This window comes from Peromyscus maniculatus, chromosome 9 (genome assembly GCF_049852395.1).
Source record: "Peromyscus maniculatus bairdii isolate BWxNUB_F1_BW_parent chromosome 9, HU_Pman_BW_mat_3.1, whole genome shotgun sequence".
Taxonomy (NCBI): domain Eukaryota; kingdom Metazoa; phylum Chordata; class Mammalia; order Rodentia; family Cricetidae; genus Peromyscus; species Peromyscus maniculatus.
Window position 1 is genome coordinate 76,585,954 of NC_134860.1, and position 26,155 is coordinate 76,612,108.

General features: G+C 38.0%; 1 protein-coding gene across 10 annotated transcripts in view; it reads right to left on the reverse strand.

Annotated features, from left to right (window-relative positions):
• Positions 1–331: 331 nt before the first annotated feature.
• Akap11 (A-kinase anchoring protein 11) overlaps positions 332–26,155 on the reverse strand; it is a 54,665-nt gene continuing 28,841 nt past the window's right edge. For 3 of the 10 annotated variants that reach the window (XM_042285243.2, XM_076545419.1, XM_076545420.1), the window contains 8 exons: positions 25,444–25,578; positions 23,874–24,141; positions 18,861–23,346; positions 16,108–16,263; positions 11,619–11,705; positions 10,863–10,909; positions 7,463–7,623; positions 332–4,026 (listed from right to left, as the gene is read on the reverse strand). In XM_042285243.2, the coding sequence (XP_042141177.1) occupies positions 3,886–4,026; positions 7,463–7,623; positions 10,863–10,909; positions 11,619–11,705; positions 16,108–16,263; positions 18,861–23,346; positions 23,874–24,141; positions 25,444–25,578 (5,481 nt within the window). In that variant the 3' untranslated portion in view covers positions 332–3,885. Of the gene's footprint in view, positions 4,027–7,462; positions 7,624–10,862; positions 10,910–11,618; positions 11,706–16,107; positions 16,264–18,860; positions 23,347–23,873; positions 24,142–24,197; positions 24,282–25,443; positions 25,579–26,155 lie in introns of those variants that run through there. The other 7 variants (XM_042285246.2, XM_042285244.2, XM_076545423.1 and 4 more) reach the window with 7 other exon arrangements.

Sequence of the window (26,155 nt, forward strand, 5' to 3'; positions counted from 1 at the left end):
AAGCCATGACATAAGCATTTAGCTCCTCTTGTGTCTTCTAACATAGCAGTCTTGAATGCCTTTGTTTTAGTCCAACACAGAATGAACAGGATGCTATAGAATGAAAACCACAGCTTGACAGTTCTTAAATTTATTTTTTTTTTTTTTTTTTTTTTTTTTTTTTTTTTTTTTTTTTTTTTTTTTTGGTTTTTCGAGACAGGGTTTCTCTGCGTAGCTTTGCGCCTTTCCTGGAGCTCACTTGGTAGCCCAGGCTGGCCTCGAACTCACAGAGATCCGCCTGGCTCTGCCTCCCGAGTGCTGGGATTAAAGGCGTGCGCCACCACCGCCCGGCGACAGTTCTTAAATTTATTGAATAATTCTTAGCTGGGAGAGGAAAGATCACAGGCTTGAATGAGAGTAAAGAGAAAAGAACAATTAATTGCAAATTATTACAAAAGTAACTTCTGAAATGTTTTTTGAGCCACTGCTAAAACAAAACTTAAGTGCATCTCGAAGTTCCTATTTTAGTAAATGAAGATTAAATTACTCAAGAGCAAAAAGAGGAGTTACTATTACACATTCTAAGACTTAATGCACTAATTGAGCAAACTCAAATAGATGGCCACAATTATTCTAAGTCACTTCTACTAAATATTCAGTAACTGAACAAGAATGCAGATTACTTTGAACACGACACAAGTAACCAAAGGCAGCAAGAATCCAGCAACATATAAACCTGGCATTAAATAGTATTCAAACCGTACAACAAATTGAAATAAGAACTTGTAGAACAACAGCTCTAACTACATGAAAGGAATGTACAGATGGTCAAAATAAATAAATAAAGTGACAGGAGTGACCAGCACCGTGCCTGCTTGTGCAGAGCAGGCACACAGTAAACACAGGATGCCTACAGGGCTTGTGCTGAAAATGAGAAAAGCGCACCTCACTTGAGTACGGCCCTTCCAATTCCCACAGACATTCTCAACTTCGTGTGTGCTGGTGACAGGCAGACAGGGTTTTAAATAGAAAGCATTTTCCCTATCCATGTGCGGACTCAGCATATTTAAACTCTGTGTAAAGATTTCTCTGAAAAATTACAAAATAATACACTGATTAGAAACTGGTGATAGGAGTTGTGGAGAAACAGCAGGCAGTCACGTGGCTCTGGAACCGATGATGGAGAACATGCACCACCATTGTCAAAGCTGCCAGCTGTCAAAGGGGTCAATTATCATTACTTTCTACACAGTGCATTTAATACATAGAGCTTCTTCCTACCAGTAATATAAATCCTTTGCTAAGCAGAATTATAGTAGTATGAATTAAACTAATTCACATTAAATATCTTCAGGGATAAATGAAGCATTTCTCAAAGTACAAAGACACTACATGTGTTCACGAAGGCTGTTATAATGTTAGCTTTACATCGCAAGGAGCCAGCCCATCTCTACTGCAATTTCTTCTGTGGTTTTTGTTTTTTGTTTTTTTGTTTTTTTTGGTGAAACATTCCTCTTGAATGAATGAGGAAATAATTTTCAAAATCAACATTAATAACCCATAAATTACAAATGTCATTTAAATTCAACTTAGGAAAAGATGGACACAAACAAATGCACTATTTTGCTGTGAGATAGGTCCAGAAGCTCCTCTGCAGAGGTCTCTCACTTTCTTTCTGTCTATCACAAAATGCCTTTAAAATTGGCAAATCAGCTCACTTGCATATCACAATTTTAACAGTTTCTAGTAAAATGTATTTCATTAGAAGCAAAAATATACATAATGGCAGTATACAATGTTCCAATATAAATATGTCAAGAGATCTGTAAGATGGAGCTACCTCAGCAGAGGAGCTCCGAAGACTGAACACACAAACAGATGGAGCGACTCTGGGAAAACCACAGAATACTTCAGAACAGCTTGCTTTACACTGCACCTGGCCCATAGCCTCGCTCTACATGCCAACACTTTCTACAGGGAAACGACCCATACTTCTGCTCACCCTGCCAATACCTGTAACTTTCTCTGTGTTCCTGCACACAGAACTGACACAGGTGTGAGTCCTGCTATTAGTGTTACCACTCAGACCAATGCCTCTGACTGCTGTCACCAGGTAGCACTTAAATAAAGAACACTGGGCATAACGCAGCTTCACCAAAATGCCAAAGAAACAGGAGCAGAATGGGAAGCTTGCCTCAAATGACTATACCATTAACATAAATAAGCCTAAGCAGTTTCCATTTTATAAATCCAATATATAGTCATTTCCACTTCAGAGAAATTTAGAACTCAGCTTTCCTGTTAATCTAACCAAGACATACACCCAAATTACAGAAGTGCAGTGTGATAGTTCCTTGTACAAGTATAGTATAAGCCCACAACTTCACGAAAGCACACCTGGGTATAATTCCCTGCATTTCCCCATATTGAAAAATACTTGAATAAACTTTAGAAAAATGTATGTTTAAGGCTGGCCCTGCGTCTCTATGTTAAATTGAGAAAAACTAAAGTTCATAATGTGGTTTCAAAATACTTAAATTGTTTCTGGAGTTAAAGCAAAGGTGAGGCTTTCTCTGTAAAATACATTTCTCTACCATAATTACTAAGCAAATTAATGCAAGTGTCCTGGTAGGTGCTATGCCTTCTATTCACTGCAGCTTCTAGAAAAGTCAGAGCTTGGGGGGAAAGAAAATAATAGAGCAAAATCAACAACCCCACACACACAAAAAATGATTTACCCTTGATTCCAGAATCCATTAGTGGAAGAAATGTATACAACATTTGCATACCTCATAGACATAACTGAGACAGAGCCTGGTTCGTCTCACTCACGTCAACATGCAGTTTCTAAAAGCACAGTAGGGAATGTGGAGCCAAAGAGGATGTGAGGAAACATCACAGTCACATCCATTTTATTGAGGGAGGGGTACCTACTGTGCTAAGAGTATTATTCTTAGGGAAGTGGGTCTTTTATTTTTTTTCTTCAAAAATCCAACCCTGAAAATCATTATTAGGCTCCTCTGAGTGTATTTCCACATTAATTTTTAAAATTTCAATGTGTTTTACAACCTGAATTTTTATTTGTGGAATAAATCAAAGACAAAATTCTTACTGCACAATAAATATCTAGACATTTGATTTAATGTTAACGGTGGGTTTCTAACTAAGAAACTACTAAAGTAAAAGAAAATAAACTAGTGGGAAAGTTCCAGTTTATTCTTGCACACACACTCTCTCACAACACCTCTCCCCACCCCCTTTTCTTTTTCACTCCAGAATGATTGGCAGCATTAACAAATAACATCATTGATGGAAGCCTAGGGAAACTCACTTATGGTGTTCACAGAATCCTCAATCACTAAGGAGTATGCTAACAAATTAAATATCTGGGGAAATCTACAAATACCAATAGCTGAACTGTGGAAGCTGATCTGAAAGAATAGTACATAAAGATTACAAACTTATCAGAAATAAATAAACAACAAAATATCTTTCTTGATGTCAGATGACTTATCATCAGATGCCACTTGTTTTCAAAGGAACAAGATCATCACATGGGCCAGGCCAGCCGCCTCAACCCTGTTTGCAGCAGCAGCACTATGTGGATCCAAACAAACGCTGTCAGATAATGCCCCAGCCTCAGGGTTAGATCCTCCTTCACAGACATTTCTCAGCCTCACGGCACAAACACACGTACAGAAGAGTAAGTAAAGAGAATACTTTGACAAAGATTACAAAAGTATGAACCATATACAGTATGACAGAAAGCACTGAAAAGGCTTCTTACTTTCCTCTCAATTCAATTAAAATGTTAATATTCTGTATTTGAATTTCACCCTAAACCTAAGTCATCAGTTTCTTTACTTCCTAAAACAAACATTCCAATACACTGGTCTGGAGGTTGTTCTAGGCGTTTTCCAAAAGCCAGTCGAAGAGTGACTTGCATCTTTCCTCCCTTGAAGATTTTTCCAGCACTTCGTAGTATTTCAACACAGCCTGCAGGACATCTCCCACTCTCCATCCTTTCTCTTGTAACTGTTTTGAAAGCTAAGAAAGAAGGATTAACAGACATTAACACACATCAACAGAAAACAATGCCGTACCAATGAGTTTTCATTTTTATCTTCAGACAAAACTGGGAACCTGCTGTTGACAATGAAATATTCTTTCCCAGTTATGAGATTTCCCCTCAAACACCACCCCTTTACCCAGATTAAACATTTTCCTTTCTCGCCCTTTATAAACACTTCTCCACAGAATGACACTTCAGGATTGCTAGAAACAGGACACAAACCGTGGCAGTGCACAGTCTGTGCGGGAGTGCAGAGTCAAACCGCCTACAGGAAATTCTTCACCTAACTAAATACATCTGCCACACCCTCAATTAGGAACATAAAATAATAACGACAATGTCAAGCTTAATAAAGGATGTGGATTTTCTTTCCACACCATATAGTGTGGTTTGTATTCTGAAAAACATTCCAGCCCCAACGGAAACATGGCTTTCTAAGTTAAGAAATGTAATGCTTCAACAAAAAAGCAAGCAAAAGAGTAAACAGGGGTTTAAACAAAGTCTACCACATCAAAACAGAATGGCCTCACTCACTTTTCTGTCTACTCAACTCTGTAAGAATTCTTAAGTTTGAAAATATCTGTAAAATAAATTCTGAAAAACTATTTTACTGCAAATGTTCTTTTCTTTAAACAGCTGTGGGATATAATTCATATGCAATGGGTTTTTGGTATACCAATGAACTGAAGACAACTACCACACAATTTATACTGGAATGTTCTCTCCTCGCACCAGAAGGAAGCCCTCTACATCAGAAGCTCCTCTTCATCTTCTCTAACACCTTCAGATAAAGCACTCATCTACTTTGTATCTTATAGATTTGCGTATTTTGGGGCATTTCATAGAAATGTAAATGTAAATTGTGTGTGTGGTCTTCTGCTCAGTAGTTATCTTGAGGGTTTACCATGGTACAGCATAGCTCAATGCCCTACTACTTTGTACTAACCACCAAAGCCCCTTCTCTATTCATTAGCTGATGGACAGGTGGAGAATTCTCTTTTTGTTTCCTCCTGGTTTGTTTCTTTGAGACAGAATCTTACTATGTATCCCTACCTTTGCCAGAACTCTCTATTTAGCCTAGGGAGGCCTCAAATATACACTCATCCTCCTGCCTCTGCCTCCAGTGCTGGGATTATAGGCCTATAATACATTCTTACTTTGTTCCTACCATGAATAATGTTGCCATGGACATTTCTGCACAGGTTTTTATGCAGATATGTTTTCTGCACATATGTTTTCATGTCCCTCAAGTGCACACCACTGATCAGTGGAATGCTGGGTAACATGGTAATATTGTACTTTGCATTTTGGAGATCTGTCAGATGTTTTCCACAGCAGCTTCACCATTTTAGATTCTCACCAAGAACTGTATTAAGGATGCAGTATCTCCACATCCTCCCACACTTGGTATTACCCACCTTGATAGTTACCCTACAGGGTGTGAAGAGTGCAGTGCTTTTGATTTGCATTTTCCTAATGACTAGTAAAACACCCTTTCATGTTTTTCTTTTCCAAAGACATGCAGTGTACTGGCTGGCTCTGTTTCAATTTGACACAAACTAGAGCCATCACTGAAGAAGGAGCCTTACTTGAGAAAATGCCTCCATGAGATCCAGCTGTAAGGCATTTTCTCAATTAGTTATCAATGGGGGAAGGCCCGGCTGATGGTGGATGGGTTCTAGGGGAGACCTTGCCTTGGAGGAGGTGGGAATGGGGGGTGGATTGGGGTGGGGAAGGCTGGGGGATGGGAGAAGGGAGGACAGGGGAATCCATGGCTGATATGTAAATTTAAAATTATAAAATTAAAATATTTATTAAATAAATAAATAAGAAAGCAGGCTGAGCAAGCCAGGAGAAGCAAGCCAGGAAGCCCCATGCCTCCATGGCCTCTGCATCAGCTCCTGCCTCCAGGTTCCTGCCCTGTTTAGAGTTCCTGTCCTGGATTTCTTCAATAGTGAACAACAGCAATATGGAAGGGTAAGCCAAATAAACCCTTTCCTCCCCAACTTGCTTTGGGTCATGGTGTTTCACCACAGCAATAAAAACCCTAAGACATGTAGTAATAACTCTTAGTCCATTTTTAAGTTAGACTGTGTGCCTTTTTATTTTTAAGATGGAGTTCTTTGTATGTGCTAGGTCTAAGAACTTTACCAGATAGACAATTTCAAGTATTTCCTTCCATATGTACATTGTCTTCTCACGTTGTTGACAGTGTCTTTCAGGGTAAGTCTTTAATCTAGCTTCTCTTTTGCCACTTATATAAGTTTGTTTGTTTGTTTATCGAGACAGGGTTTTTCTGTGTAGTTTTGGTGCCTGTCCTGGAACTCACTCTGAAGACCAGGCTGGCTTCGAACTCACAGAGATCCACCTGCCTCTGCCTCCCAAGGGCTGGGATTAAAGGCGTGCGCCACCACTGCCTGGTGACATATAAGTATGTTTATATCTTCCTGACATACAATTGTATGTCATCTCCCATTTATCCTTAAGGCAATAAAGTCTAAGTAAAAGCCAGTGTCAGAGTGTCCATATCTTTCAGACATCTTCCAACAATACTGTCATCAATTCTGAACCAGAAACTAAGAGTAACTTGGGTTTTCCTTTTCCGTCTTTATTGATAGATCTATATTGGTTATTCACTGGACTGTTTTATATCCTATGATAAGATTATACAAATTTTCATAAGGAAAACCAGGGGAGAAACCCTTTTAAAACTATAAACTAAAAATCTCTATTAATACAATGCTTGGTACATACTAAAAAGTACTCAAGAAATTATCTAATCTTTTATTGGTTTTTCACTATACTAGTTTCTCATTTGCATGAAGATGAGAAAGACTTAATTAGTTAGGTACAATTAGGAATCAGTAAAATAGAATAGCTAGATCTTTTCTTAAGAATACATTAGCTGCTTATTACTGACATCTAAATTTTAGGGTTAGAGCATTAGATCAAGCATTTGCTTTTTATAGTATTTTAATTAATCCTCACAAACCAGAAGGTAAATTCTATATCCTCTAATCCCACAATGTATTGATGGACATTTTTCTGTTAAAGTATACAAGGAACCCTAAACCACTACAAATCATTTTTAGAATTTGTGTTGGCCCTTTATTTTTAATGTAAAAATCTGATCCATGGTATTCTCAGGAATTTATCTTTTCTCTCCCTTTGTGCCAGTTAGTCTCATTCAAAAGTAGGTCTAAGAAAACTGAGGCATTCACTGACTCATCTGTCCCAGGTTACACCTACTAGAAAGTGGAAGGGTTGACATCTGAACCCCAACTGTGAGACTCCATGGCCTATGTATTAATATTGTACAATCAGCAAGCATTCTGCTAAACCAACAATGTGGTAACATCATTACACAGTGTTACTATTTCCTCACAACCGCTCTAGAAGGGAGGTACTTACTAATACAAACTCCTTCTTTGAAGAGTCATGGAAATAAAGTTCTGCAACGTCAGCCTCAGAGGCAACGAGCCACTGAAGAATAATCCTTAGTTGAGGGTCTACTGCTCCCAGCTCCATGTCAATGTTTGTAATTAGTAGAGTCCTTCCATTTTGCTGTAAATCTAACAGTAAATTTAAACAATATGAAGTGAAAGTCATCAACTCAACTTTCAAAACTCTGGTTTCAATTTAAAGATTCCAGTGAATGTTTTCCTTAACTTTTATATTATTAATATCATAATACCAAATAAAGCATTTCTTAACGACAAAATAATGCTAAAACAAAGGAGTAACTTTGATTATTTACTGATGGGACAAATGTAAAATACTGTTTGAAGTGAATTTAAATATAATATAGAAAGTCACTGCTCTCCAGTTTATTTTCTTGTTAAGGAGAATGATGCTTTGAATACAAAGGTGATATCCTAGCTGGCTGATGGAACCAATATCATGTTGAATACTCCTGATGACTGAGTACAAGAAGTACCTAAGGCATGCTAACAGTCGCAAGCCAGTATGTACTAATAATGGAAATGCTGATGGATTTCTTTGTTGTTGATCAACATCTTTCAGTCCATAAGCCAATATGTACTAATGGAAATGTTGATGGATTTCTTTGTTGTTGATGGACATTTTTCTGTTAAAGTATATAAGGAACCCTAAACCACTACAAATCATTTTTAGAATTTGTGTTGGCCCTTTATTTTTAATGTAAAAATTCTGATCCATGATATTCTCAGGAATTTATCTTTTCTCTCCCTTTGTGCCAGTTAGTCTCATTCAAAGGTAGGTCTAGTGTATGTTTTCTTTCATATGCAGAATCAACATTTAAAATTACACATGTACATACATACATACATACATACATGTATGTATGTTTGTGTGGGTCATGAAAGTAGAAGGAAGACCCCTGAGAAGAAAGGAAAACATCCCAAGGGGGAGGGCAGCAAGGGTAGTGGGAGTCATGTGACATGAGCAGAAGAAAGGTTCTGTGGTACGGAGAAGGACCAACAAGAGAGAAGCACAGGACATGAAGGACAATGAGAGACAGGGATGAATAAGAGGAAACTACAAAGACACACATTCAGAGAACAACATGGACCCCATCCATTGCTTTGTATGCTAAACATAAAATTCATTTAAAATTAATTTAGGAAATGGTTTGTATGTCTGTCTGTCTTAAAGATCTGATATACTATGGAACAAAATAGTGTCTAAGGCCCCTGTAAGCCCTGCAGTGTTTCTAGATTTGGAAACTAAGTCACTTAGTGCTTCTCCACATTGCTTGGGTTTCCTTGGTTAGGGCCTGCTGGTTGCCTGGCCTGATGGGAAATTCAACAGAAGTTAGGGCTGAAGCCTTCTAACCAAAATGAATAAAAAGGAAGGAAGGAAGGAAGGTTTAAAAAGCAGGTTTTCTCTAATTCCCTAATTTTGAGGCTTTCTGTAAATCTAAAGCAATCAATCTTCTAATGGAACAAAGAGCTGAGGAAGACACAACCGCATACAGTTAACTCCTGGTTTCCATATAACAGAAAAGGTTCTCAGGCCCACTGATTAATTCTTTTAACGAATTATTTTATTCATATTAACTTGTACCACGTCTCTTAATTATTCCTCAGCGAAATTAATTGAGTAATAACTAAGAATAATAGTAACTAAGTAATAACATGACATGCATAACCATGCTCATGAAATAATTATGTTCATGACGAGTTATTAGGGAAAGGTATATGACTTTTAAAGACCAACACATTAATGAGCAAAAGTAAAGCAAACATTACGTAGACTATCTCTGACTCTAAAAATTATAACAAGAGCTGGAGAGACTTAGTAGTTAAGAGCACTGGCTGCTCTTGCAGAGGAGACCTATTTGACACCCAGCACCTACATGGTAGCTCTTAACTGTCTGTAACTCCAGTTCCGGGGAAATCTGATTCTCTCCTCTGGCCTTCTTGGGTACTACACAGACAGATGTAGGCAAAACATCCATTTGCATAAAATAAAGACAAATCTTTATATATATAAATAATCTGGGTTAGTGGGATGACTCGGCTGGTAAAGGCACTTGCTGCCAAGCCAGATGACCTGAGTTCGACCTGTAGGTCCCACATGGTAGAAAGAGAGAACTGACTCCATGTGAGATGCATCAATAGAGGCATTCATGTGTTCACAGCTATGCACACACATACATGTGCACTTATACAAAACAAATAAATGTAATTTAAAAATTCTTAAATAGCAGTAATCTTAAATCTGACAATGTCAGCTGAAAAAGAACACTGTGGATAAACTGGCTGCAAACTCAGGGGTTGTACTCTATATCTCAAGAAATTCTCTTTAACATTTTGTCAGTGTCTGAGTGTGCCTACATTTTGGCACAAGGGTACAGGGCTGCATTCTCAACACAGAACACACTAAGCCATCCCTAGCCCTCAGTTTTCCTACTTCTAATGAAACAACAAAATTTCACTAGTTCAATTCAAATGTGCTATTTTATAGAGAGTATTATCATTTTCATACTTTAAAAAAGGAAGATATGAGGAAGACACAGTTCAAAAACTATCTGAATACACTGAAAACTGGTTTGCCGTGAGTGAAGTCTCGAGGCTCACTTGGGTATTTTAGTATATGAGTTAAGATCACAAACCATTTTCAAAGCTCTGCAGCCAATGATATCGTGTTGGCATAAGAAGAACTCTGTTCACTAAAGGAAGGCCTGTTTCCTTCAAATATGTGCGTGTGTGAGCACAGAAGTACAAGTAGAAGAGGGAGAGGGTAGGGACATTTAAAGTGCCTTTCCATGCTTACTTTTCAGCTCATGTAAGTTTGACAAAAATACCAATTCTGTAAGTTACCAATCTGAAGAAAACATAGGAGTTATAGTTTGACTGAACTCCTGGTCCCAGCTAAGTAGCACTGTTTTTGAGACATTGTGAAATCATTATTACTTGGAGCCTGACAGAGACAGGTCACTAGGTAGGTCTCTGAGGATTGCAGACCCTCTGCTCCTGCTGGGTTCTTGTCTGCCCCTCCTCCAGATACCAGTTCCCACTGCCATGCCTGCCGGAAACTCCTTCCCTTTCTGCAAGCACTTTGCCACAGCCAGAGTAACTAACACACAGAGTAATACATATGCTGCACTTACAATAAATTAATTCTGTAACGTCAGTAAGGATTTTAGACTTAAATTTTGAAAAGAAAAAAAAATGTATCCTAAGCTTCTTCCTCAAACTTTCTGTCTCTGAGACAGGGTGATTTGTTGTGTTTCATACTAACAATCCCAATCTATCTATAAGGAGCATAAATACAAACCGTAAGGACTTACACAAACAAAGGCTTAGAGAAACAAACTGTGACTAACCTTCCACATCATCCTCCTGATCTTCATCTCTATCATCTGGTCCATCACTTTTCAAAGAAAACAACAGAAGTAGTTTAAAAAAAAAAAAGAAGAAGCAGCTTAATTAGTAATAGATTAAAACCACTTCTCAGAAAAGTAGTAAGGAATGAAATGTTACAGTATGACATATGACATTTAGAAAGGAGGAAATGACAATCAAAAGGAAGCTTTGCTTCTCACATTATTTCATGTTAAAATCTGGATTGCACACAGTGCCTACAGAAGCCCTTCCTTATGACATTTAAAACCAAGCAACTTCAAATGAAGGTGAAATATTCTAATTTGGTTTTAAGTAATATACTATTTGAAGATCATAGATGCCATGAATAGTGAAATATTACTGCTTCTACTAATGCCATTTAACATGTTTTAAAACAATTTTTCTACTCTTATTATATATGAAATTAAACTTATTAAAATTATAGAAAACAAAACAACAGAAATCCTGTAGGAAGCAAGCTCTTTTTTAATGAAATCATTGGTAGAATGAAAAACAGCAAGCAGAGCAACCCATGCAAACAGTCACACATTTTGCAATTAGATGTCAGTCATAATTTCAGCTAGTTGAAATTTTCATTAGATGTAAATGTGTCGAGCAGAATCATGTCAAAATTCAGGAGAAAAGCAGGTTGATACATATTGGCTCTCTTAAGAACATGACATCATGCATTAGTGGTGAAAGACTCATCAGTTTTTAAATGTCTAAACTGGACCAACCTGTCTGATGTTGGAAAGGATAAATTGTCCTCATACAAATCTCCTTCTAAACCAAGACTGCTCCAGCTACTGCTGTTACCATTACTGCTGGAGGGAGAAAAGAACAGAGCTGAACTAGAAAATGAAGAGTGAGACCACCTGCGTTTCTTTGGGACAGCTTCTGTCCTAAAGTTGCCACAATGGAGTGGAGCATCATTAGAGGGGACAAGAGACTGTCACTGCTATTTCATAAAGGGTAATTGGCAGGGAGGCAGACTAGGGTTTTGTTTTTTCCCAAGATAGCATTTCTCTGTGTAGCCTGTCCTGGAATTTGCTCTGTAGACCAGGCCAGCCTTGAACTCACAGAGATCCACCAGCCTCCACTTCTCAAGCGCTGGGATTGAAGGCGTATGCCACCACTGCCGCTTAGAGATTCTTTTCATTGTCCTCAAAACATCATGGAATTATTCTAAATTTACATTTGTTTTGCAGATTAGGACAACAGAATTTTTAGAATCACAAATGACTGCATGATAAAATTAATATCTCATGGCAAATCTTAACATGTAATTTATAAAAAAAAGAACAAAAAAAAACCAATACACTTTCCTACTCCTCAGTTTGGACAAAATTTAAAAAGGAAAAGAGACAAGTTGAGGTCCTCTGGGATTCTGAATAGTACAAAACAATGATAAGGTGTGGGGGAGACTGTCTCACACATTCCTTGCCTTCTGATGTTAAAGAGCCCATTACAGTAACATGTCAATTGTCTTTATTTCTTACATTACACACAGTAAGCAGGTGGCAAACAGCACAACATACTTTCTTCAGAAGAAAGCTAGAATAAGCAGGGCTTATTTAAGCCATATGCTTGGCTAGTTCGCTGTCACCAAAGCCACGCACAGCTCGAACTTCTTATATTACCTAGCCAAAAGAAGGAGGACACCACTGTATCTACAACTGCAGCAAAGCATTGTTTGTAGAGGGGGAAAAGCAACCATATTCAAAAACAAAATTATAGTCTATTTCTCCGATTAAAATTTTCAAGATGCAACTTAAAAATTCTAATCATTCCTAATTATTAAAATAATTAGTAAGCACATTAGTTTGCAGTGATAAGCAGCTTTACTTCCTCCTCTCAGCTAGTCAATCCTAAGTTATCATCTATACAACCTAAATTTTGGTTAACATGAACTCATTTTTTCTGCATCAGTAAGTGTTGTCAAAGTAACCAAAGTCATGATTACCTAAAATTCTAAGTAGTTTCTAAGTATTCTCAAGTAATTTACTTACCCATTTTCACTTTAACAATATCAAACTTTGACAAATAACACAATGCATTTAAGAATAAAAGTAAAACTATGCCATCTTTTCAACATATATTCAAACGAATACAATTCCATTATAAAACCATAAAAATAACCAAAGTGTTACCATCAGTCTGTCATTAGGCAAACTAAAACACAGAAAATACAGTAGCACAGAACAGACAACATTAAACAAAAAAAAAAGAGAGAATTAATGATTTCAAACCTTATCTACTTTAAGAAAATGGTTTTCTAAACAAAGAAAAACATAAAATTCTTACCCATATTCTATTAACAATGATTTTTCAATCTATACAGTAATAAAAATCCATCATTTAAGTATTAGGTAAATATAAGAAGTAACATCTAAGTAACAGAAAGAATAGAATGCAAAATCTCTCTAGCCTCATCTTGCTCCTATTTTTCAAAGTGGTTCAGATATGAAGTCAGTTATCTATAGAATACATAGCTTTAGCTAATAGAGTTCCCTCTAAGACTGTGATATTTCATCTAAGTAGAATACTTCCAATGGAAGGGGTTACTGTTGAAGGAGTATACCACACACAAGCAAACCAGAAAGTATGAGCGATCACCCTACTTTGAGCCAACATAAAAGTAAAGCAAAGCCTGTTGTTCTCTTCTTAGTGGACTTCCTATGCTATTCCTGATTCACTTTTTTCTTTTTGTCTTTTCATAGCCTATTTCTAGAGCAGGTGTACGCTCAAGGCAGTGATAGTTAAATACTGAGATCCTTCATTGTGGCTTTGACTCCTATATGACTACTATATATTCTGATATAAAAATTATCTCAAGAGCTGTCCAATTCTGGCCTCCTCTCTTATCTAAATATAAATTGTGCATGTGTGATGTGCTGGGAACTGAACCTAAACCTTGCAAATGTAGTAAAGTGCTCTACCACTGAGCTCTTAACTTCACAACTCTAAATTCGGTTTCGTTTGTTGAGATGGGGTCTTGCTAAATTGCCCAGGCTAGCCTTGAACTTATAATCCTCCTGCCTCAGCCTTCAGAGGGTTACAGACATAAAACAACATATTTGCCTCTACTATAACTTTTTAAAAAGGTCACAAGCTATTAAAAAAAATCACAAGAAAATCACATACAGGGGCCAGCTTCTCTTTGTGACTGGTTAGTTAATTACACATACTTTCAAAACGTTTGTTAAAAATCAAATTTTTAAAATTGTTGCTCTTTACTGAACTTCCTATTTGGAGTGAAAGTTCACCTTGATATATGTACTTGAATGAACAGGAGCCACAACAAAGATCGCTAAAAGATGTAACCTGTAAAGCTACCTCTTTTAAATGTGGTCTCCAAACACTGAAATCACTGAGGTGCTTATCAAGGACAAATTTTCAGAACCCTGCCTGGCCAGATGAGTCAATCTCTGGCAGAGAGGCTCTGGAAACCTGTGTTCAACAAGCACACTATCAACCCAGGATGAGGCCTAGGAGCTGCTTCATGCCCAAATCTTAAAACTATGTAGCATCATTAGTTGATGCTGACAGTGGACAAGTGAAGCACAGATCTTTTTCTGACCAAATTCTCTCAAGCCAGATGTGCTCCCTACCTGAGTTCACATAATTAATTTCTGAACCTAAATGCTTCTGCTCATATTAGGTATAAATTATTTCAGCTTCAACCCGATTTGGTATTGGTTCTATTATGAGACTGTCATTTCAGCCTTTTTTCTGAGTCATCCATACTATACATAAACTACAGGCAGAGTGAAGGCTAGAGCCCAGTAAATGCTTCCCCTCACATCACAACAGTGAAGCCTCTCTGAGTTACTCGGCTTTCTACAAATCCTCCTAAGGCCACTGGCTTCTCCCCAGTTTAACTAAAGACCAAGATTTCCCAGGCACAATGTCATGCTCTGCTGAGGTCTCAGAAGTTTGTTTTTCTTAAAGAAGAGAGGGAATTTAAATGTTAATATAGTATTCCAGATAGGGCAAATCATGATTTGTGACCCTGTACCCACTTTAAAAACTACTTTTTGCATCTAAATTGTAAGAAATATCAATGATTCCCATAGCATAGGAAACATAGCAACTAAGAAAAAGAAAAAAAACAATGTGTATCCAAGTTCCAAACCCAGCCTCTAAGTCTTAGGCTAAGGTGGTGTGCTCTAACAGGCTGGAGGGTATCTCTTTTCCTTCGGCCAGCCACCTTAACCTCTCCTCCAACTTCAAGCCATCTTCCTGCCTCTCCAGCAAGCACATTTCAAGGGTTTGTCAACAGGAACCTCACACGGTCCTTTCTACTCATACCTCCTGGTAGAAGTATGCTGAGAATCTCTCCCTCCCTAGGGTTCAACATGGATGTAACTTACTATTTCAATTATCAGTTAGTGTGAATAAATACTTTATAGGAATTCATAAGCTAACCAAGAATGCCTTTAGGCAGAGGTGGGAATATAAGGAACAATTATATCATAATAAAATATTTCAAAGATTACTGTTACAAAGTTAACTAAGAAAATTTACGTATGAAGTAAATGTCTTCAGGTATACAAAACTTACTTTATCAGATTCAATTTTTGTATTTTCAATCTAAGATGTTACATAAATGATCAGCATTTTGTTCCTAGCAGAACAAGTCTAAGGACCCTTTCTTCCTGCCCCTAAAGATAATATTTATTTTAGTTTGCATCAAGAAAACTATAGGGCTATCTTGATGCCTTTTACAGCTACCTAACTGTCCTTTTCTTCACTCACTAATGAAAAAAAAGTATGCTCTTTAAAGTGATAAATTATACTCCTAAAACATCCATGAAAGCTTAAAATGTAAATAAAATCCAGTATCCACAATAATTTTTCAAGTCAGCATTTAGCACACCCAAAGAACATCAGCTCTGCTCCCTATTGTACTTAATATGTGACAAAACCACTCAGAAGCCAGGCACAGCAATATAGTCCTCCTTAAGCCTATAATCCAGCTCCTGAGAGGCTGAGGGAGAAACTTAACTTCAAGACCAGCCTAAGCACATTAAGAGAGCCATCCCCTCAAAAAGAATTAAAATAAAATCAAATTAAAAAGGCAAACTGGTAGTAATAAAATAATGTTAGAAGTATGAACAGATTGTCAAATTGAGAATTTTCAAATATTAATAATGTAAACCCATTGTTCACTTTGCTGAAGTCTGCAGACCTTTACCCCATAATTAACTATAAAATCAGAGTTACCTTTCACTGAGATGATGAAAACTGCTGCTTTCATCTGGATGGTCATCCTCGAAACTTAAGTTGGACCAGCTACCAGTACTGTCCTCACCAACACTGAGATTCAGCTGCTGGCTGCCAAATGACTCAGTGGACTGAAAATCTTCTACTTCTTTTGAACTAAGAACAGAACATATGGTAATAATTTTAAAAATAATTGAAGCAACGCAGATTCTGATGAGGAAGTAAAATGATAAAGATGACTCTAAGAAATTATATTTCAAGTCATACCAACATCCTCTGAACACTTCACTGCATCTGAAAATAATGAGACTAAGTCTGCTACCTGAGAGACATCCTTATGTATCTAATCTACATTCTGGGTTCACATTTTCAACAGGACACATATCAGAAGCACACCTTACTACAAGGTCTAAGTGCATCATCTGCCCTGTAAAAACAGCACTTTCATTTGCATTTGAAGGAGCCTCCTTCTGGCTTTTAGAACAAGAAAAGTAGCTTGAAATTCTAGTTGTCTCAACCAAGCCTATATTCAAACTAGACAAATCTCTTCAGGAAATGAATCATAACATCCTTCTTAGCACGAAGGGATGGCACAGGCCTTTAATCCCAGCACTTGGAAGGTAAAGACAACAGATCTCTGTGAGTTCAAGGCCAGTCTGGTCTACATAGTTCTAGGCCAGCCAAGGCTATATTGTAAGAGCCTATCTTTAAAAAAGTCTTTCACTTTTTTAAATGAAGGGCCATTCATATTTTTATGACACAGTCACAAAAGGCTTCTTTAGAGCAACTCTACTAACTGCCCCATCTGTGTACGTATATATTCTTCACAGTTCTAAACAGTGATGCTTTCAGCAGGAAGAGAAAAACTACCAGAAAATTTCTCATCAGACCCTTCCTGTGGCTTCAAAGCAATCAAGATGTATGATCCCCTCATAATGTCCACTTGCTCACCTATAATCCCAAATCACTTATAGCAACACAAGCTCTCTGTTGCATCCCACACATGCACTCTCACCTCTTTGCCTAGATCCCAGCACCCCTAGATTCCCAATCATTTATTCTATCTTCACTTTTGGTTCTTGGCTTAAGTGTTACTCCATTAGTTTTGCTTCTCTGCTACCTAATTCAAAAATGCAAGCCAGCCCCAACAGTTCTTGCTCATCTCTGCTAACAACACTCCCTTTCTTGAGTAAGGAACTTACAACATGTATTTTTAAAATTATAATACAATTACATAATTCCCCCTTCCCCTTTCCTCCCTCCAACCCCTCCCATATACCCCTCCTTGTTCTCTTTCAAATGCATGACCTTCTTTTGTTACATACATATATGGAGATGGATAGACATACATATTCCTAATACAGAAATTCAGCCTGCTTGGTCTATATATGGTCCTTGTATGTTTCAGAGCTAACCATTTGGGACTGGATAACCAGTTGGTGAGCTCTTACCTGGGGAAGACTATGTCCCACTCTCAGCATTCCCGTAGCTTTTTGGGTAGGGTTGAGGCCTCGTGGGCTTTTGCCTGTCCACATTAGCATGTCCATTGTCCTTATTCAGCTCATTTATCTGCTGTTTGTCTTACTCTACTATAATATAAGCTCTCGGGGAACACAATTTCTTTTATATCCCTAAAACCTAAAATAAGCCCTGAACTGTCCCTGCCTTCCCCACTTTTTAGGCAATTCTCACTTTGTATTTAGGATATAACAATTCAGTTAAGTTCAGTATTCCAAACATAGCCAGCCTATACCACAACTTTATTTTATTTAACACATTTTCCTCTTATCTACCACTTTTTTTTTTTTTTTAAGAAAATGATCCACAGGAGGAAGTTAAATGGAGGGTGCGTAATGACTGCTAGGTAACTGGGCTCATAGTAACTGAAAATGAAGTCTAGATATATTATTGTTCTAAAACTCCTCTCTAGTATGCTTTCCTATTTGATACTCATATGGCACCCTGGTGAGCATTATGGGTTTGTGGCATTCAACTATATATTCTACTATTATGATTGCTTTCATTAATTAAATATTTATGAGGAAAGGGACATTAGTGAAACCATTCAGTTAATATCTTAGCAAATAATCTATTTGAATCAATCATTCTTCAACCTTAAATCATTTTAACTTTACAAAATGTGAAGCAGAACTCTAAACAACTGCATGGACTTTGAACAGTCCTTAGAAAAGCCTGGCACAAATGACAAAAGAGACACTGGAACTGAAGTCAAAAGAAGAATCTGTACAAATATGAGCCTTGATAAAAACAAACTTACAGGAAGAACTCAAGGTATAGTAGTAGCCAGGTCTAAAGAAGAAAATGAATCTTCTGAAGAAGGAATGGCAAAGTTATTTGCTAGGTCCCGGAGTGAGGGCTTAGGAACTTCACCTAGCTTCCCCTTATGAAGCTGCTATGATAGGGGAGAACGAATAACAGCAGTCCAAGGCCATGTGTACAAAGCTGCTTCAAGCACAGAACAGACTTTAATCTCAAGAGTAGTGAATATACTAGTCTAAATTCATGAATAAAATTCACCCATTCATTTAATTTGACCTGCTTCTTAGTTCTGTGTCCTCTAACTCTCTCATCTTTCAGCCCTGTAAATGGATGATCATGTCCCTCAAAAGAGACTGGGAAACAAATACTTCCTGTGAAAACCATGCCCAGGATATGAAGCCATACACAAATGAACAGAGGAAAGGTTAACTTTTCATTTTATCACAAGACCTCGAAGACAATTTGAAACCTACCTGCTAACAACATGCTCAGCATTTGTCATAGCTGATGTCATGATTTCCGTGGTAAGGCTCTCAGCAAAGCTAATGCCATCTTGTCCGATTCCACTATCAGCTGCCAGACTGGTATTGCTCAGCTCTCTCTCTGCTTTTTCAATAGCTTCAGCAACTATCTTCTCTGCAAGCACTGCCCTTTTATCAAGATTAACATGAATCTGAGGCACATCAAGATGAAAAATTCTCGATTTCTGATGAATGCTACTAAGTTTTGAATGTGAGCCTGGCTTAGCACTTACACACACACTCTGCTTTAAAAGGGGCTGAGAGGGACTTCTGCCACAACCATGGAGTTCCTTAAGGTCACAGTATCTACAAGCTCCATTCATGAGTGGTGACAATTTTTCTGCATAAGTGAGTCTATCTGCTGATGTTGTGGTCTCTGGAATGTGGGAAACTGTAGGTCCTAAACTTAGCTCTAAAGTGTCATCCACTACTTTTCTAGCATACTGTTCTACAGCTTGAGCATTCTCTCCATGACCATGTCCACTTAAGATGCCTGTATTCTGGCAGAATGCATGGTTTTGCAAAGGTTGATGAGACTTCAAAAATTCTGGTTCAGTAATATCCTCACCCCTGTCAATACATGTAGCTTTTTCAAAAAGATAAGAATCTGTTGAGGATTGTGGCAAGTCAACTGTAGGTGCTGTCAGCTGTTTCTTAACATCTCTTGTTATGATGCTAGCAAGAGAGGCTGAAAAACTGTACAGTCCAGAAAGTTCGTTTCTACATGGATCCTGTGTCCTTTCACATGGTTGGTATTTGCAAATATGGCCGCCACTTCTTTTTCTTTGTCTTTTTTTATCTACTTCCTGGTGATGCTCTTTATTTGAGGACATCAACAGTTCTTTGTTTATTTTCACAGAAGACTTGTGCAAAGGGAACATTTTTGAACTGCACTTCAGTTTTACAGTCTTAGCTGCTTCTTGCACTCCGGACTTCACAGATCGATAGGCCAGTCTACTGGCATACTGATCCATGATTAGCTCACCATTGCCCCCTTCCTGTTTCAGCACTTGGATAACATGACCTGCATATTCATCTGTCACACTTTCACAACTGGGATACCTGCATGTCAGACCTGGCGTACAACTTGGTAATGAAAGAACAAACTGATCTACTTCTCTTGGATGTGCGACATTCTCCACACCCAGCTTCTCTTCTGCTTTATCTCGGCCAGCATCAACATGACAACTGTTCCTCTCCTGCCTGAAAAGCATACAACATGTAGCTTTTGCAATGTTCTCAGCTTCTGCAATGACATCAGCTGCCATGTCACTTGCAAAGCTGCATGTCTGCATGTTTTCCTCTGAGTGGTTTAAAGAAGCAGGCAGCACACTTCTTTGACTCCGCACATTTAAGTGAGGGGTTTGAACCTTGGCTTCTCGAGTCACTTCATGATCTAAATGGGAGGCCGCCATTTCAGTTGCAAGAGAAATGATGTGTGTAGCTAATGCTTCTGCAAACTGAACCTTCTTCCCCGAGTACTCTGACTTCACATCCATTTCGGGGTGCTCTTCACCTTCACTGCTTTCAACTTCTTCTGACAGAGATCGCATGAGTTTCAACATGAACTCTTCCTTTTCTATAGTATTTTGTTCGTTCTCTGACAAACTACCAACAGAGGAGTTGTGAGGTGTAGAAGGGGGTGTTGCAGGTGCAAATTCTTTGGCTAACTCCCCCTTGAGCTTTTTAGTTAACTTTTTGATGTCCCATTCAGAACTAGTCTGGGAGGGTACTAAAGGAGTTGATGGAGGAGTATCAGGTATTACATTTTTGTCTCTGATTTTCTGTTTATCTTCCACATGTAAACCATCTGCACAGGTAAGCACTGCAGATGATAACGCATGTGAGTGACGGAAAGAGCTTTCCTGCCCAAAAGACAAGGGCTCAAGTGCAGTATTAGTCAAAGTATGTCTTTTCACTGGTTTATCCTTCACAAGTTCTTTCAAGTCAGATTTCTGACTTGTCATCACTGGACAAGGTGGCAGTGTCTCTGAAGAAAATCCCAAACCCACAGAAGCTTTACATTCTGGAACACAATGCTTTCCGACCAAGAGTGAACAGTGAGGTAAGTGATCTGCAAAGTCAAGGAATTTGGGAGATTCCTCCAAGATCAATTGTGATTCTTCCCCAAGAACAGGCACACATTCCTTACTACCTGTTTTGTTATCTATATTTGGAAGCATTGATTTGCTTTTATCCAAGGAATGTTTAATAATAGACTTTGATAACTGCTCAGCAAACATGTCCTTACTGCTAGCTTTGCTCTGCTGGGGTGCTGCGTGGTCACAAAGGGAAAGAGGACAGGCTTTTCCCTTTGTTTTAATTAAATAATCTCCCTGTGCATCAACAGTTTTTGTCGCTTTGAAGGTTGTCATGGACTCTAAGGTTTCATTGACTATTGTATGTACCATTGCTGCAGAGAAGTTGCTAATAATCACAGGGCCACTAGTTAATTCTGAAGGACTCTGTATGTCAGTTTCACCGTTGGTTGGTTTGAAGTCATACTGGTTACATGGACTGAGTACTGAAGGTAGAAGGCTATTGCTGAGACAATCCACTTCCTCTTCCCTGCTCTCCGTGGTGATGTGCTCTGGGGTAGAACCACCATTTGCTTTACAATGCTCAGATGACGGATGAGACTTGGACTGATACAAAGTCGATGAAATATGATAGGGGAGAAGGGCGCTGCCTGCCAAAGGTACTGGTATGGAAGTGACAATTCCCGAAGTACAAAACAAGGCCTGTTGCACTGTGTACTCCTTCTTATGCTCCTGCACTGGTTTTGTCATCATAATTGCTTGGCTGCTAAGGGATGAGGAAAATGTGCAGGTCTGTGTAGGTGGCACTACACTTTCTGCACTCACATACTTGACATTACCCATAGAAATATTAGCTGCTGCCTCCGTTGTGAAGGTCACATCACTCTGTGACAGCTCTATGAATGCTTCTTGTATTACAGATTCAGACAAATCTTTGGCATAGGACTTTACGACCTTGTCTTCAAAGTCAAAGGACGGACAGTGCTGGGATGCAGGTGTTGGAGGACATGAAAACTGACACACTTCCATGATGCCTTCAAAAACAAGCTCTTCTGCAAGGTCCGCAGCAAATCTAGCGACTGTGTTTGTAAACATCTGCTTTTTCACATACTGTAAATCTTTCAAGGCATTTGATAAGGCTTCACTCACCAAAAGACTAGCCAGGCTACCGATGGCTCGTTCTTTCAGTGAAAATGCACACTGCCTTCTAAGTTCATTAAATGCCATCTGAAAAACAGACGATGTCAATTTGACAGCTAAGTGGCACAATGCATTGGTACACGAAGAAACTCCTTTCTGTAAGTCTTTAAACGCACTGCCAAAACTTTTTCCTACAAGATCTGCTGCAAACTTCTGAACGCTGTCTGTAATCATTGAAGATTTATTTTTACATTTATTTTTTTGATCAGAATTTCCATGTTTAAAAGCTACAGTATAATTTTCTCCCCTTTTAATACTATTAATATCTGACATTGCATTTGCACACTGAGTATGAAGAACTGAGCCTAGTACTTCACATGAAAGATTATTTGCATAATCTTCATAAGTGCAATAAATAGGATCCTGATTTTCATTAATCCTATTTCTACCAATATCTGTTTGGCAAAAACATTCAGCAGGAGTACAGCTTCCAGGGGGACTAAAAGCAGAGGCTCGAATAGGGCTGAACAAGCCACTGTCTTCTGACGCCATCACTGGACGAGGGGAATCTGGAGCATCACACAGGTGACCATATGGAGATTCAGGTTTTAGTGGAGTTGGCTTTCGAACATTAGCTGGAAGAGCTGGACGCTCAAACTTGAATTTTTGAGGATTCATGCAAGATTTTTCATGTTTGTGCCCTATCTTCTGAGATGACTTCCCTATGCCAGGATCTTTCACAAATGAACAAGAAGTCTCTAAAGTTTGTTCTAGTTCATCAAACTGTTCATCAAACTGATCAAAGCTATCAAAAAACTCACTCACTTCCGAGTCTGAATCCTCTACATCATCTTTTGTCACAGGGATTTCAGGCAGCTCAAGTTTTGCTTTTAAACTTTTTTGGTATCCCTCTTCATCCAAAAAAATTACAGGACTTGGGCTTGAGCACTCAGACTCTGAGGAGTGGGCAGGAGAAGAAGGAAAGAGTATCTCCTGTGTGTCCCTGCCTTTATCTGAAGCACTGGGTGACCTGTAGAGACTCCTTTGGGTCCAGGGCTCTGAAACTGATGTTGTAACCGATGTTTTCACGGAAGATGTTTCTTTGCATCCCAGAACATGTACTGAAGATGAAGGCTTAGCCAATGATTTCTGTGGTCCATAACTGACCAGCACTTTAAAATCATGGGTTTCTAAATGGTGACCAGAAGTAGTCTGAGAGGCAGCATCACACCGGCTCCTTAATGTAGCAATATTTATTTCTAAGGGAAAACAATAAAATTCTTACATTATTCTAGAAAACTTGTTTTAAAAAACTGACATTAAATACAAAATATTTATATCATGTTTCCTATACTATGGTATTTAACAGAAATTTCATTCCCAGTAACACCCAGAAGCAAATGCACCTTTTACTAAAACAATCCCATTTTGCCCTGTATCTTCAAGAATATGACCTTTGGAATGCTCAGTGAGTTGCCATTTATGTTAGAAAAATTACTAGTGACTACCAGCTAACTGTTTTGACATTTGAACACAAGAAAGTTCCAGATACTAGGTTAAGAGCTAAACAAGGCTTAAACAATAATAAGAAGAGAAACAGTAAATTAAAATATAGCTAATAATGAACCTAAATATCACAGGAAAATTATTCCTCTGTAATAAGAAAAATTATTAAAATGTTTAAACTGGATCAAATTTCAAAATAAATTTCAACTGTTAAGTCTCCTTTAAATCTTCAAAACTGAACTTTCATCTTTTAGGACAAAGTCTAGTAAAGGGCACACACCATCATTATACAGCTTTGTACTCTCCTCCTCCTCTAACTGCTCGAAAGCAGTGACAAAGTCATCCTCTATGGAAGACACAGACTGGTTCGTATCATCATCATCATCTTCATCAGTGGTCTCAAGGCGATGCTTCTGATGCAAGTGGGTGTCCAGGGTGTGTCTTATACCAGCAGCATATTTACTTAGGAGACTAAAGATAAAATCAATTCTGAGTCCTGGTAATGTAGGTGACACTCTCATGACACAAAGCATTCCAGAATGATGACTCTTGGGAGAGATGAAAGAAAATAAAATCAGTTTTAAGTGTAAATATAAAACATTACCTGGAAGTGAAGCCAAGAAATAAGCCGGTGGGCAGGAGGTGGGGGGAAGCAAGAAACGCATGCATCCTGAAAGGTTCCTTCATTCTGTAATGTTTAATGATTTTAAGTTTTTAATTTTCCTGAAGTTATCAAAAGAATATTTATTTTTATTTAAATATCACTTTAACCTTTTTTCCTTACCAATCTTTTTTTCTCCCTCAAATTCTTCCCAATTTATCTCCTTAAATCTATCAATCTAGTCTCTTGGGCAATTATTGTTTTCTATATTACTGTATATGTTTGTAATGTGTCATTCTCAATCATTTACCAAACTCACCCACTACATTGTGAATGCCTGAGAGCAGGAGCCAGATCTATTTTACTTGTTATTCCATTGTCCTATAGGTCCCAGCCATATCACCTTCCCTCCTACCAAAAAGGAACTATCCTTATCTTTTAACATTATTTCTCTGGTATCAAAACTTCCAATCATGCTTCTAGCTTGGATTAAGAACACAAGTCATTAGTTTTCCCTATGCACACTGTATTTTTAAATGCAAACATTGAGAAGTGATTTGTTTTCAAAAAGGGGAAACCAAATGTAACAGTTAATCACCCTTTATGTTCCAGCAAATAAAGCAAGTTATATCTGAGTGAACCACATGATCCAGGAAACAAGGTGTAATTCTAATCACTAGACCTCAAGATGAACAAAGAGCATTTTATAGCTGGAGTAAGTTCTCCAAATTATAAACCTATTCATACAATTTTAAATGTCATACTTCCTAAGATGCAAAGCATTTTTCTTTCTCACTATATCAAAAATACTTCTAATGAACTAAAGACTGTCTTAGGAAAACAACATCATTGTCCATTTTGCATGGAAAATCTTTAACTAGAAAGTTAATTTTAAGTCCATTTGCTAGAACATGCAACATGAAACCCATGTAAATATGGGATAGCCATGAAGCAGGAGCAGTCACTCCAGCTATACAAAGAAATCTGAACAGTAACATTTCACTAAAAAATTAGTGTGTGCTTGCATAACACTGATAGAACTTAACAGGTGGGAAGTCAGTTTATAAGCCATGATCAAAATGATTCTATGCTTCAAGGCTGACAAAGCGCTGTTACACTTCTGATCAATATCATTTTCTTGAGACTGAATTAAAATAACAAGAAAAGCGTCAACACTTACAAGTTTACTATTACTGAGCAAATATAGTAAAAACCTGAAAAAACTGATTAGAAATGATCCATCAGTTACCTGATTTAGAGGACTATTGCTTACATCTGGCGATTTACTGATATCCTTCATACAAATGATTTCATTTTCACTTAGACTGCAGAAATGGAGCGAATTCAGAAGGTCTGGAAGTTCCAGTGAAACTGAAGCTAGATCCTAATTTTAAATAGTAACAGTGACAGCAATGAGTAGTATTATAGAGTAACACTGTCGAGGTGTTCACAATGTTGTCCATATCAAAAAAAAAACAAAAAAACAAAAAAACATAAAACTGGTCAATAAACCGATTCCCAATAGCTCACATATACAGTTTATCCACAGATAGTCTCCTCAGGCTGGTCTGGATTCTAACTCACCGTGACACTCGTGCACCAGCCTTGCACAATCTGTTATACACTGTATGTTGTTCTGAAGAGTGTGCCCTGTCTGTTCCTTTTGTCCAAGCTATTGCCTTCCAGCTAAGAAAATCCAGACAGACTAGAGTTTGCAGGCATACTCGCCAGAAGCACTAATGGAGAGTTACCAGTTTTCTTACAGCAGCACAAGGAAAAACTGTATTTACAGTGACCTGCGCAATTGTCAAGCTCCCCTTCGTTGACCCCAACCTCAAATACCAACCTCTCTATAAACGCCTAAATGAAACAGGCTATCAGCATGTACACAAGTTTATAAATGTGCAAAAACTGAGACTTTAGAAATTCGATCTTTTATTTTTATTTTTTTTTTTTTTTTT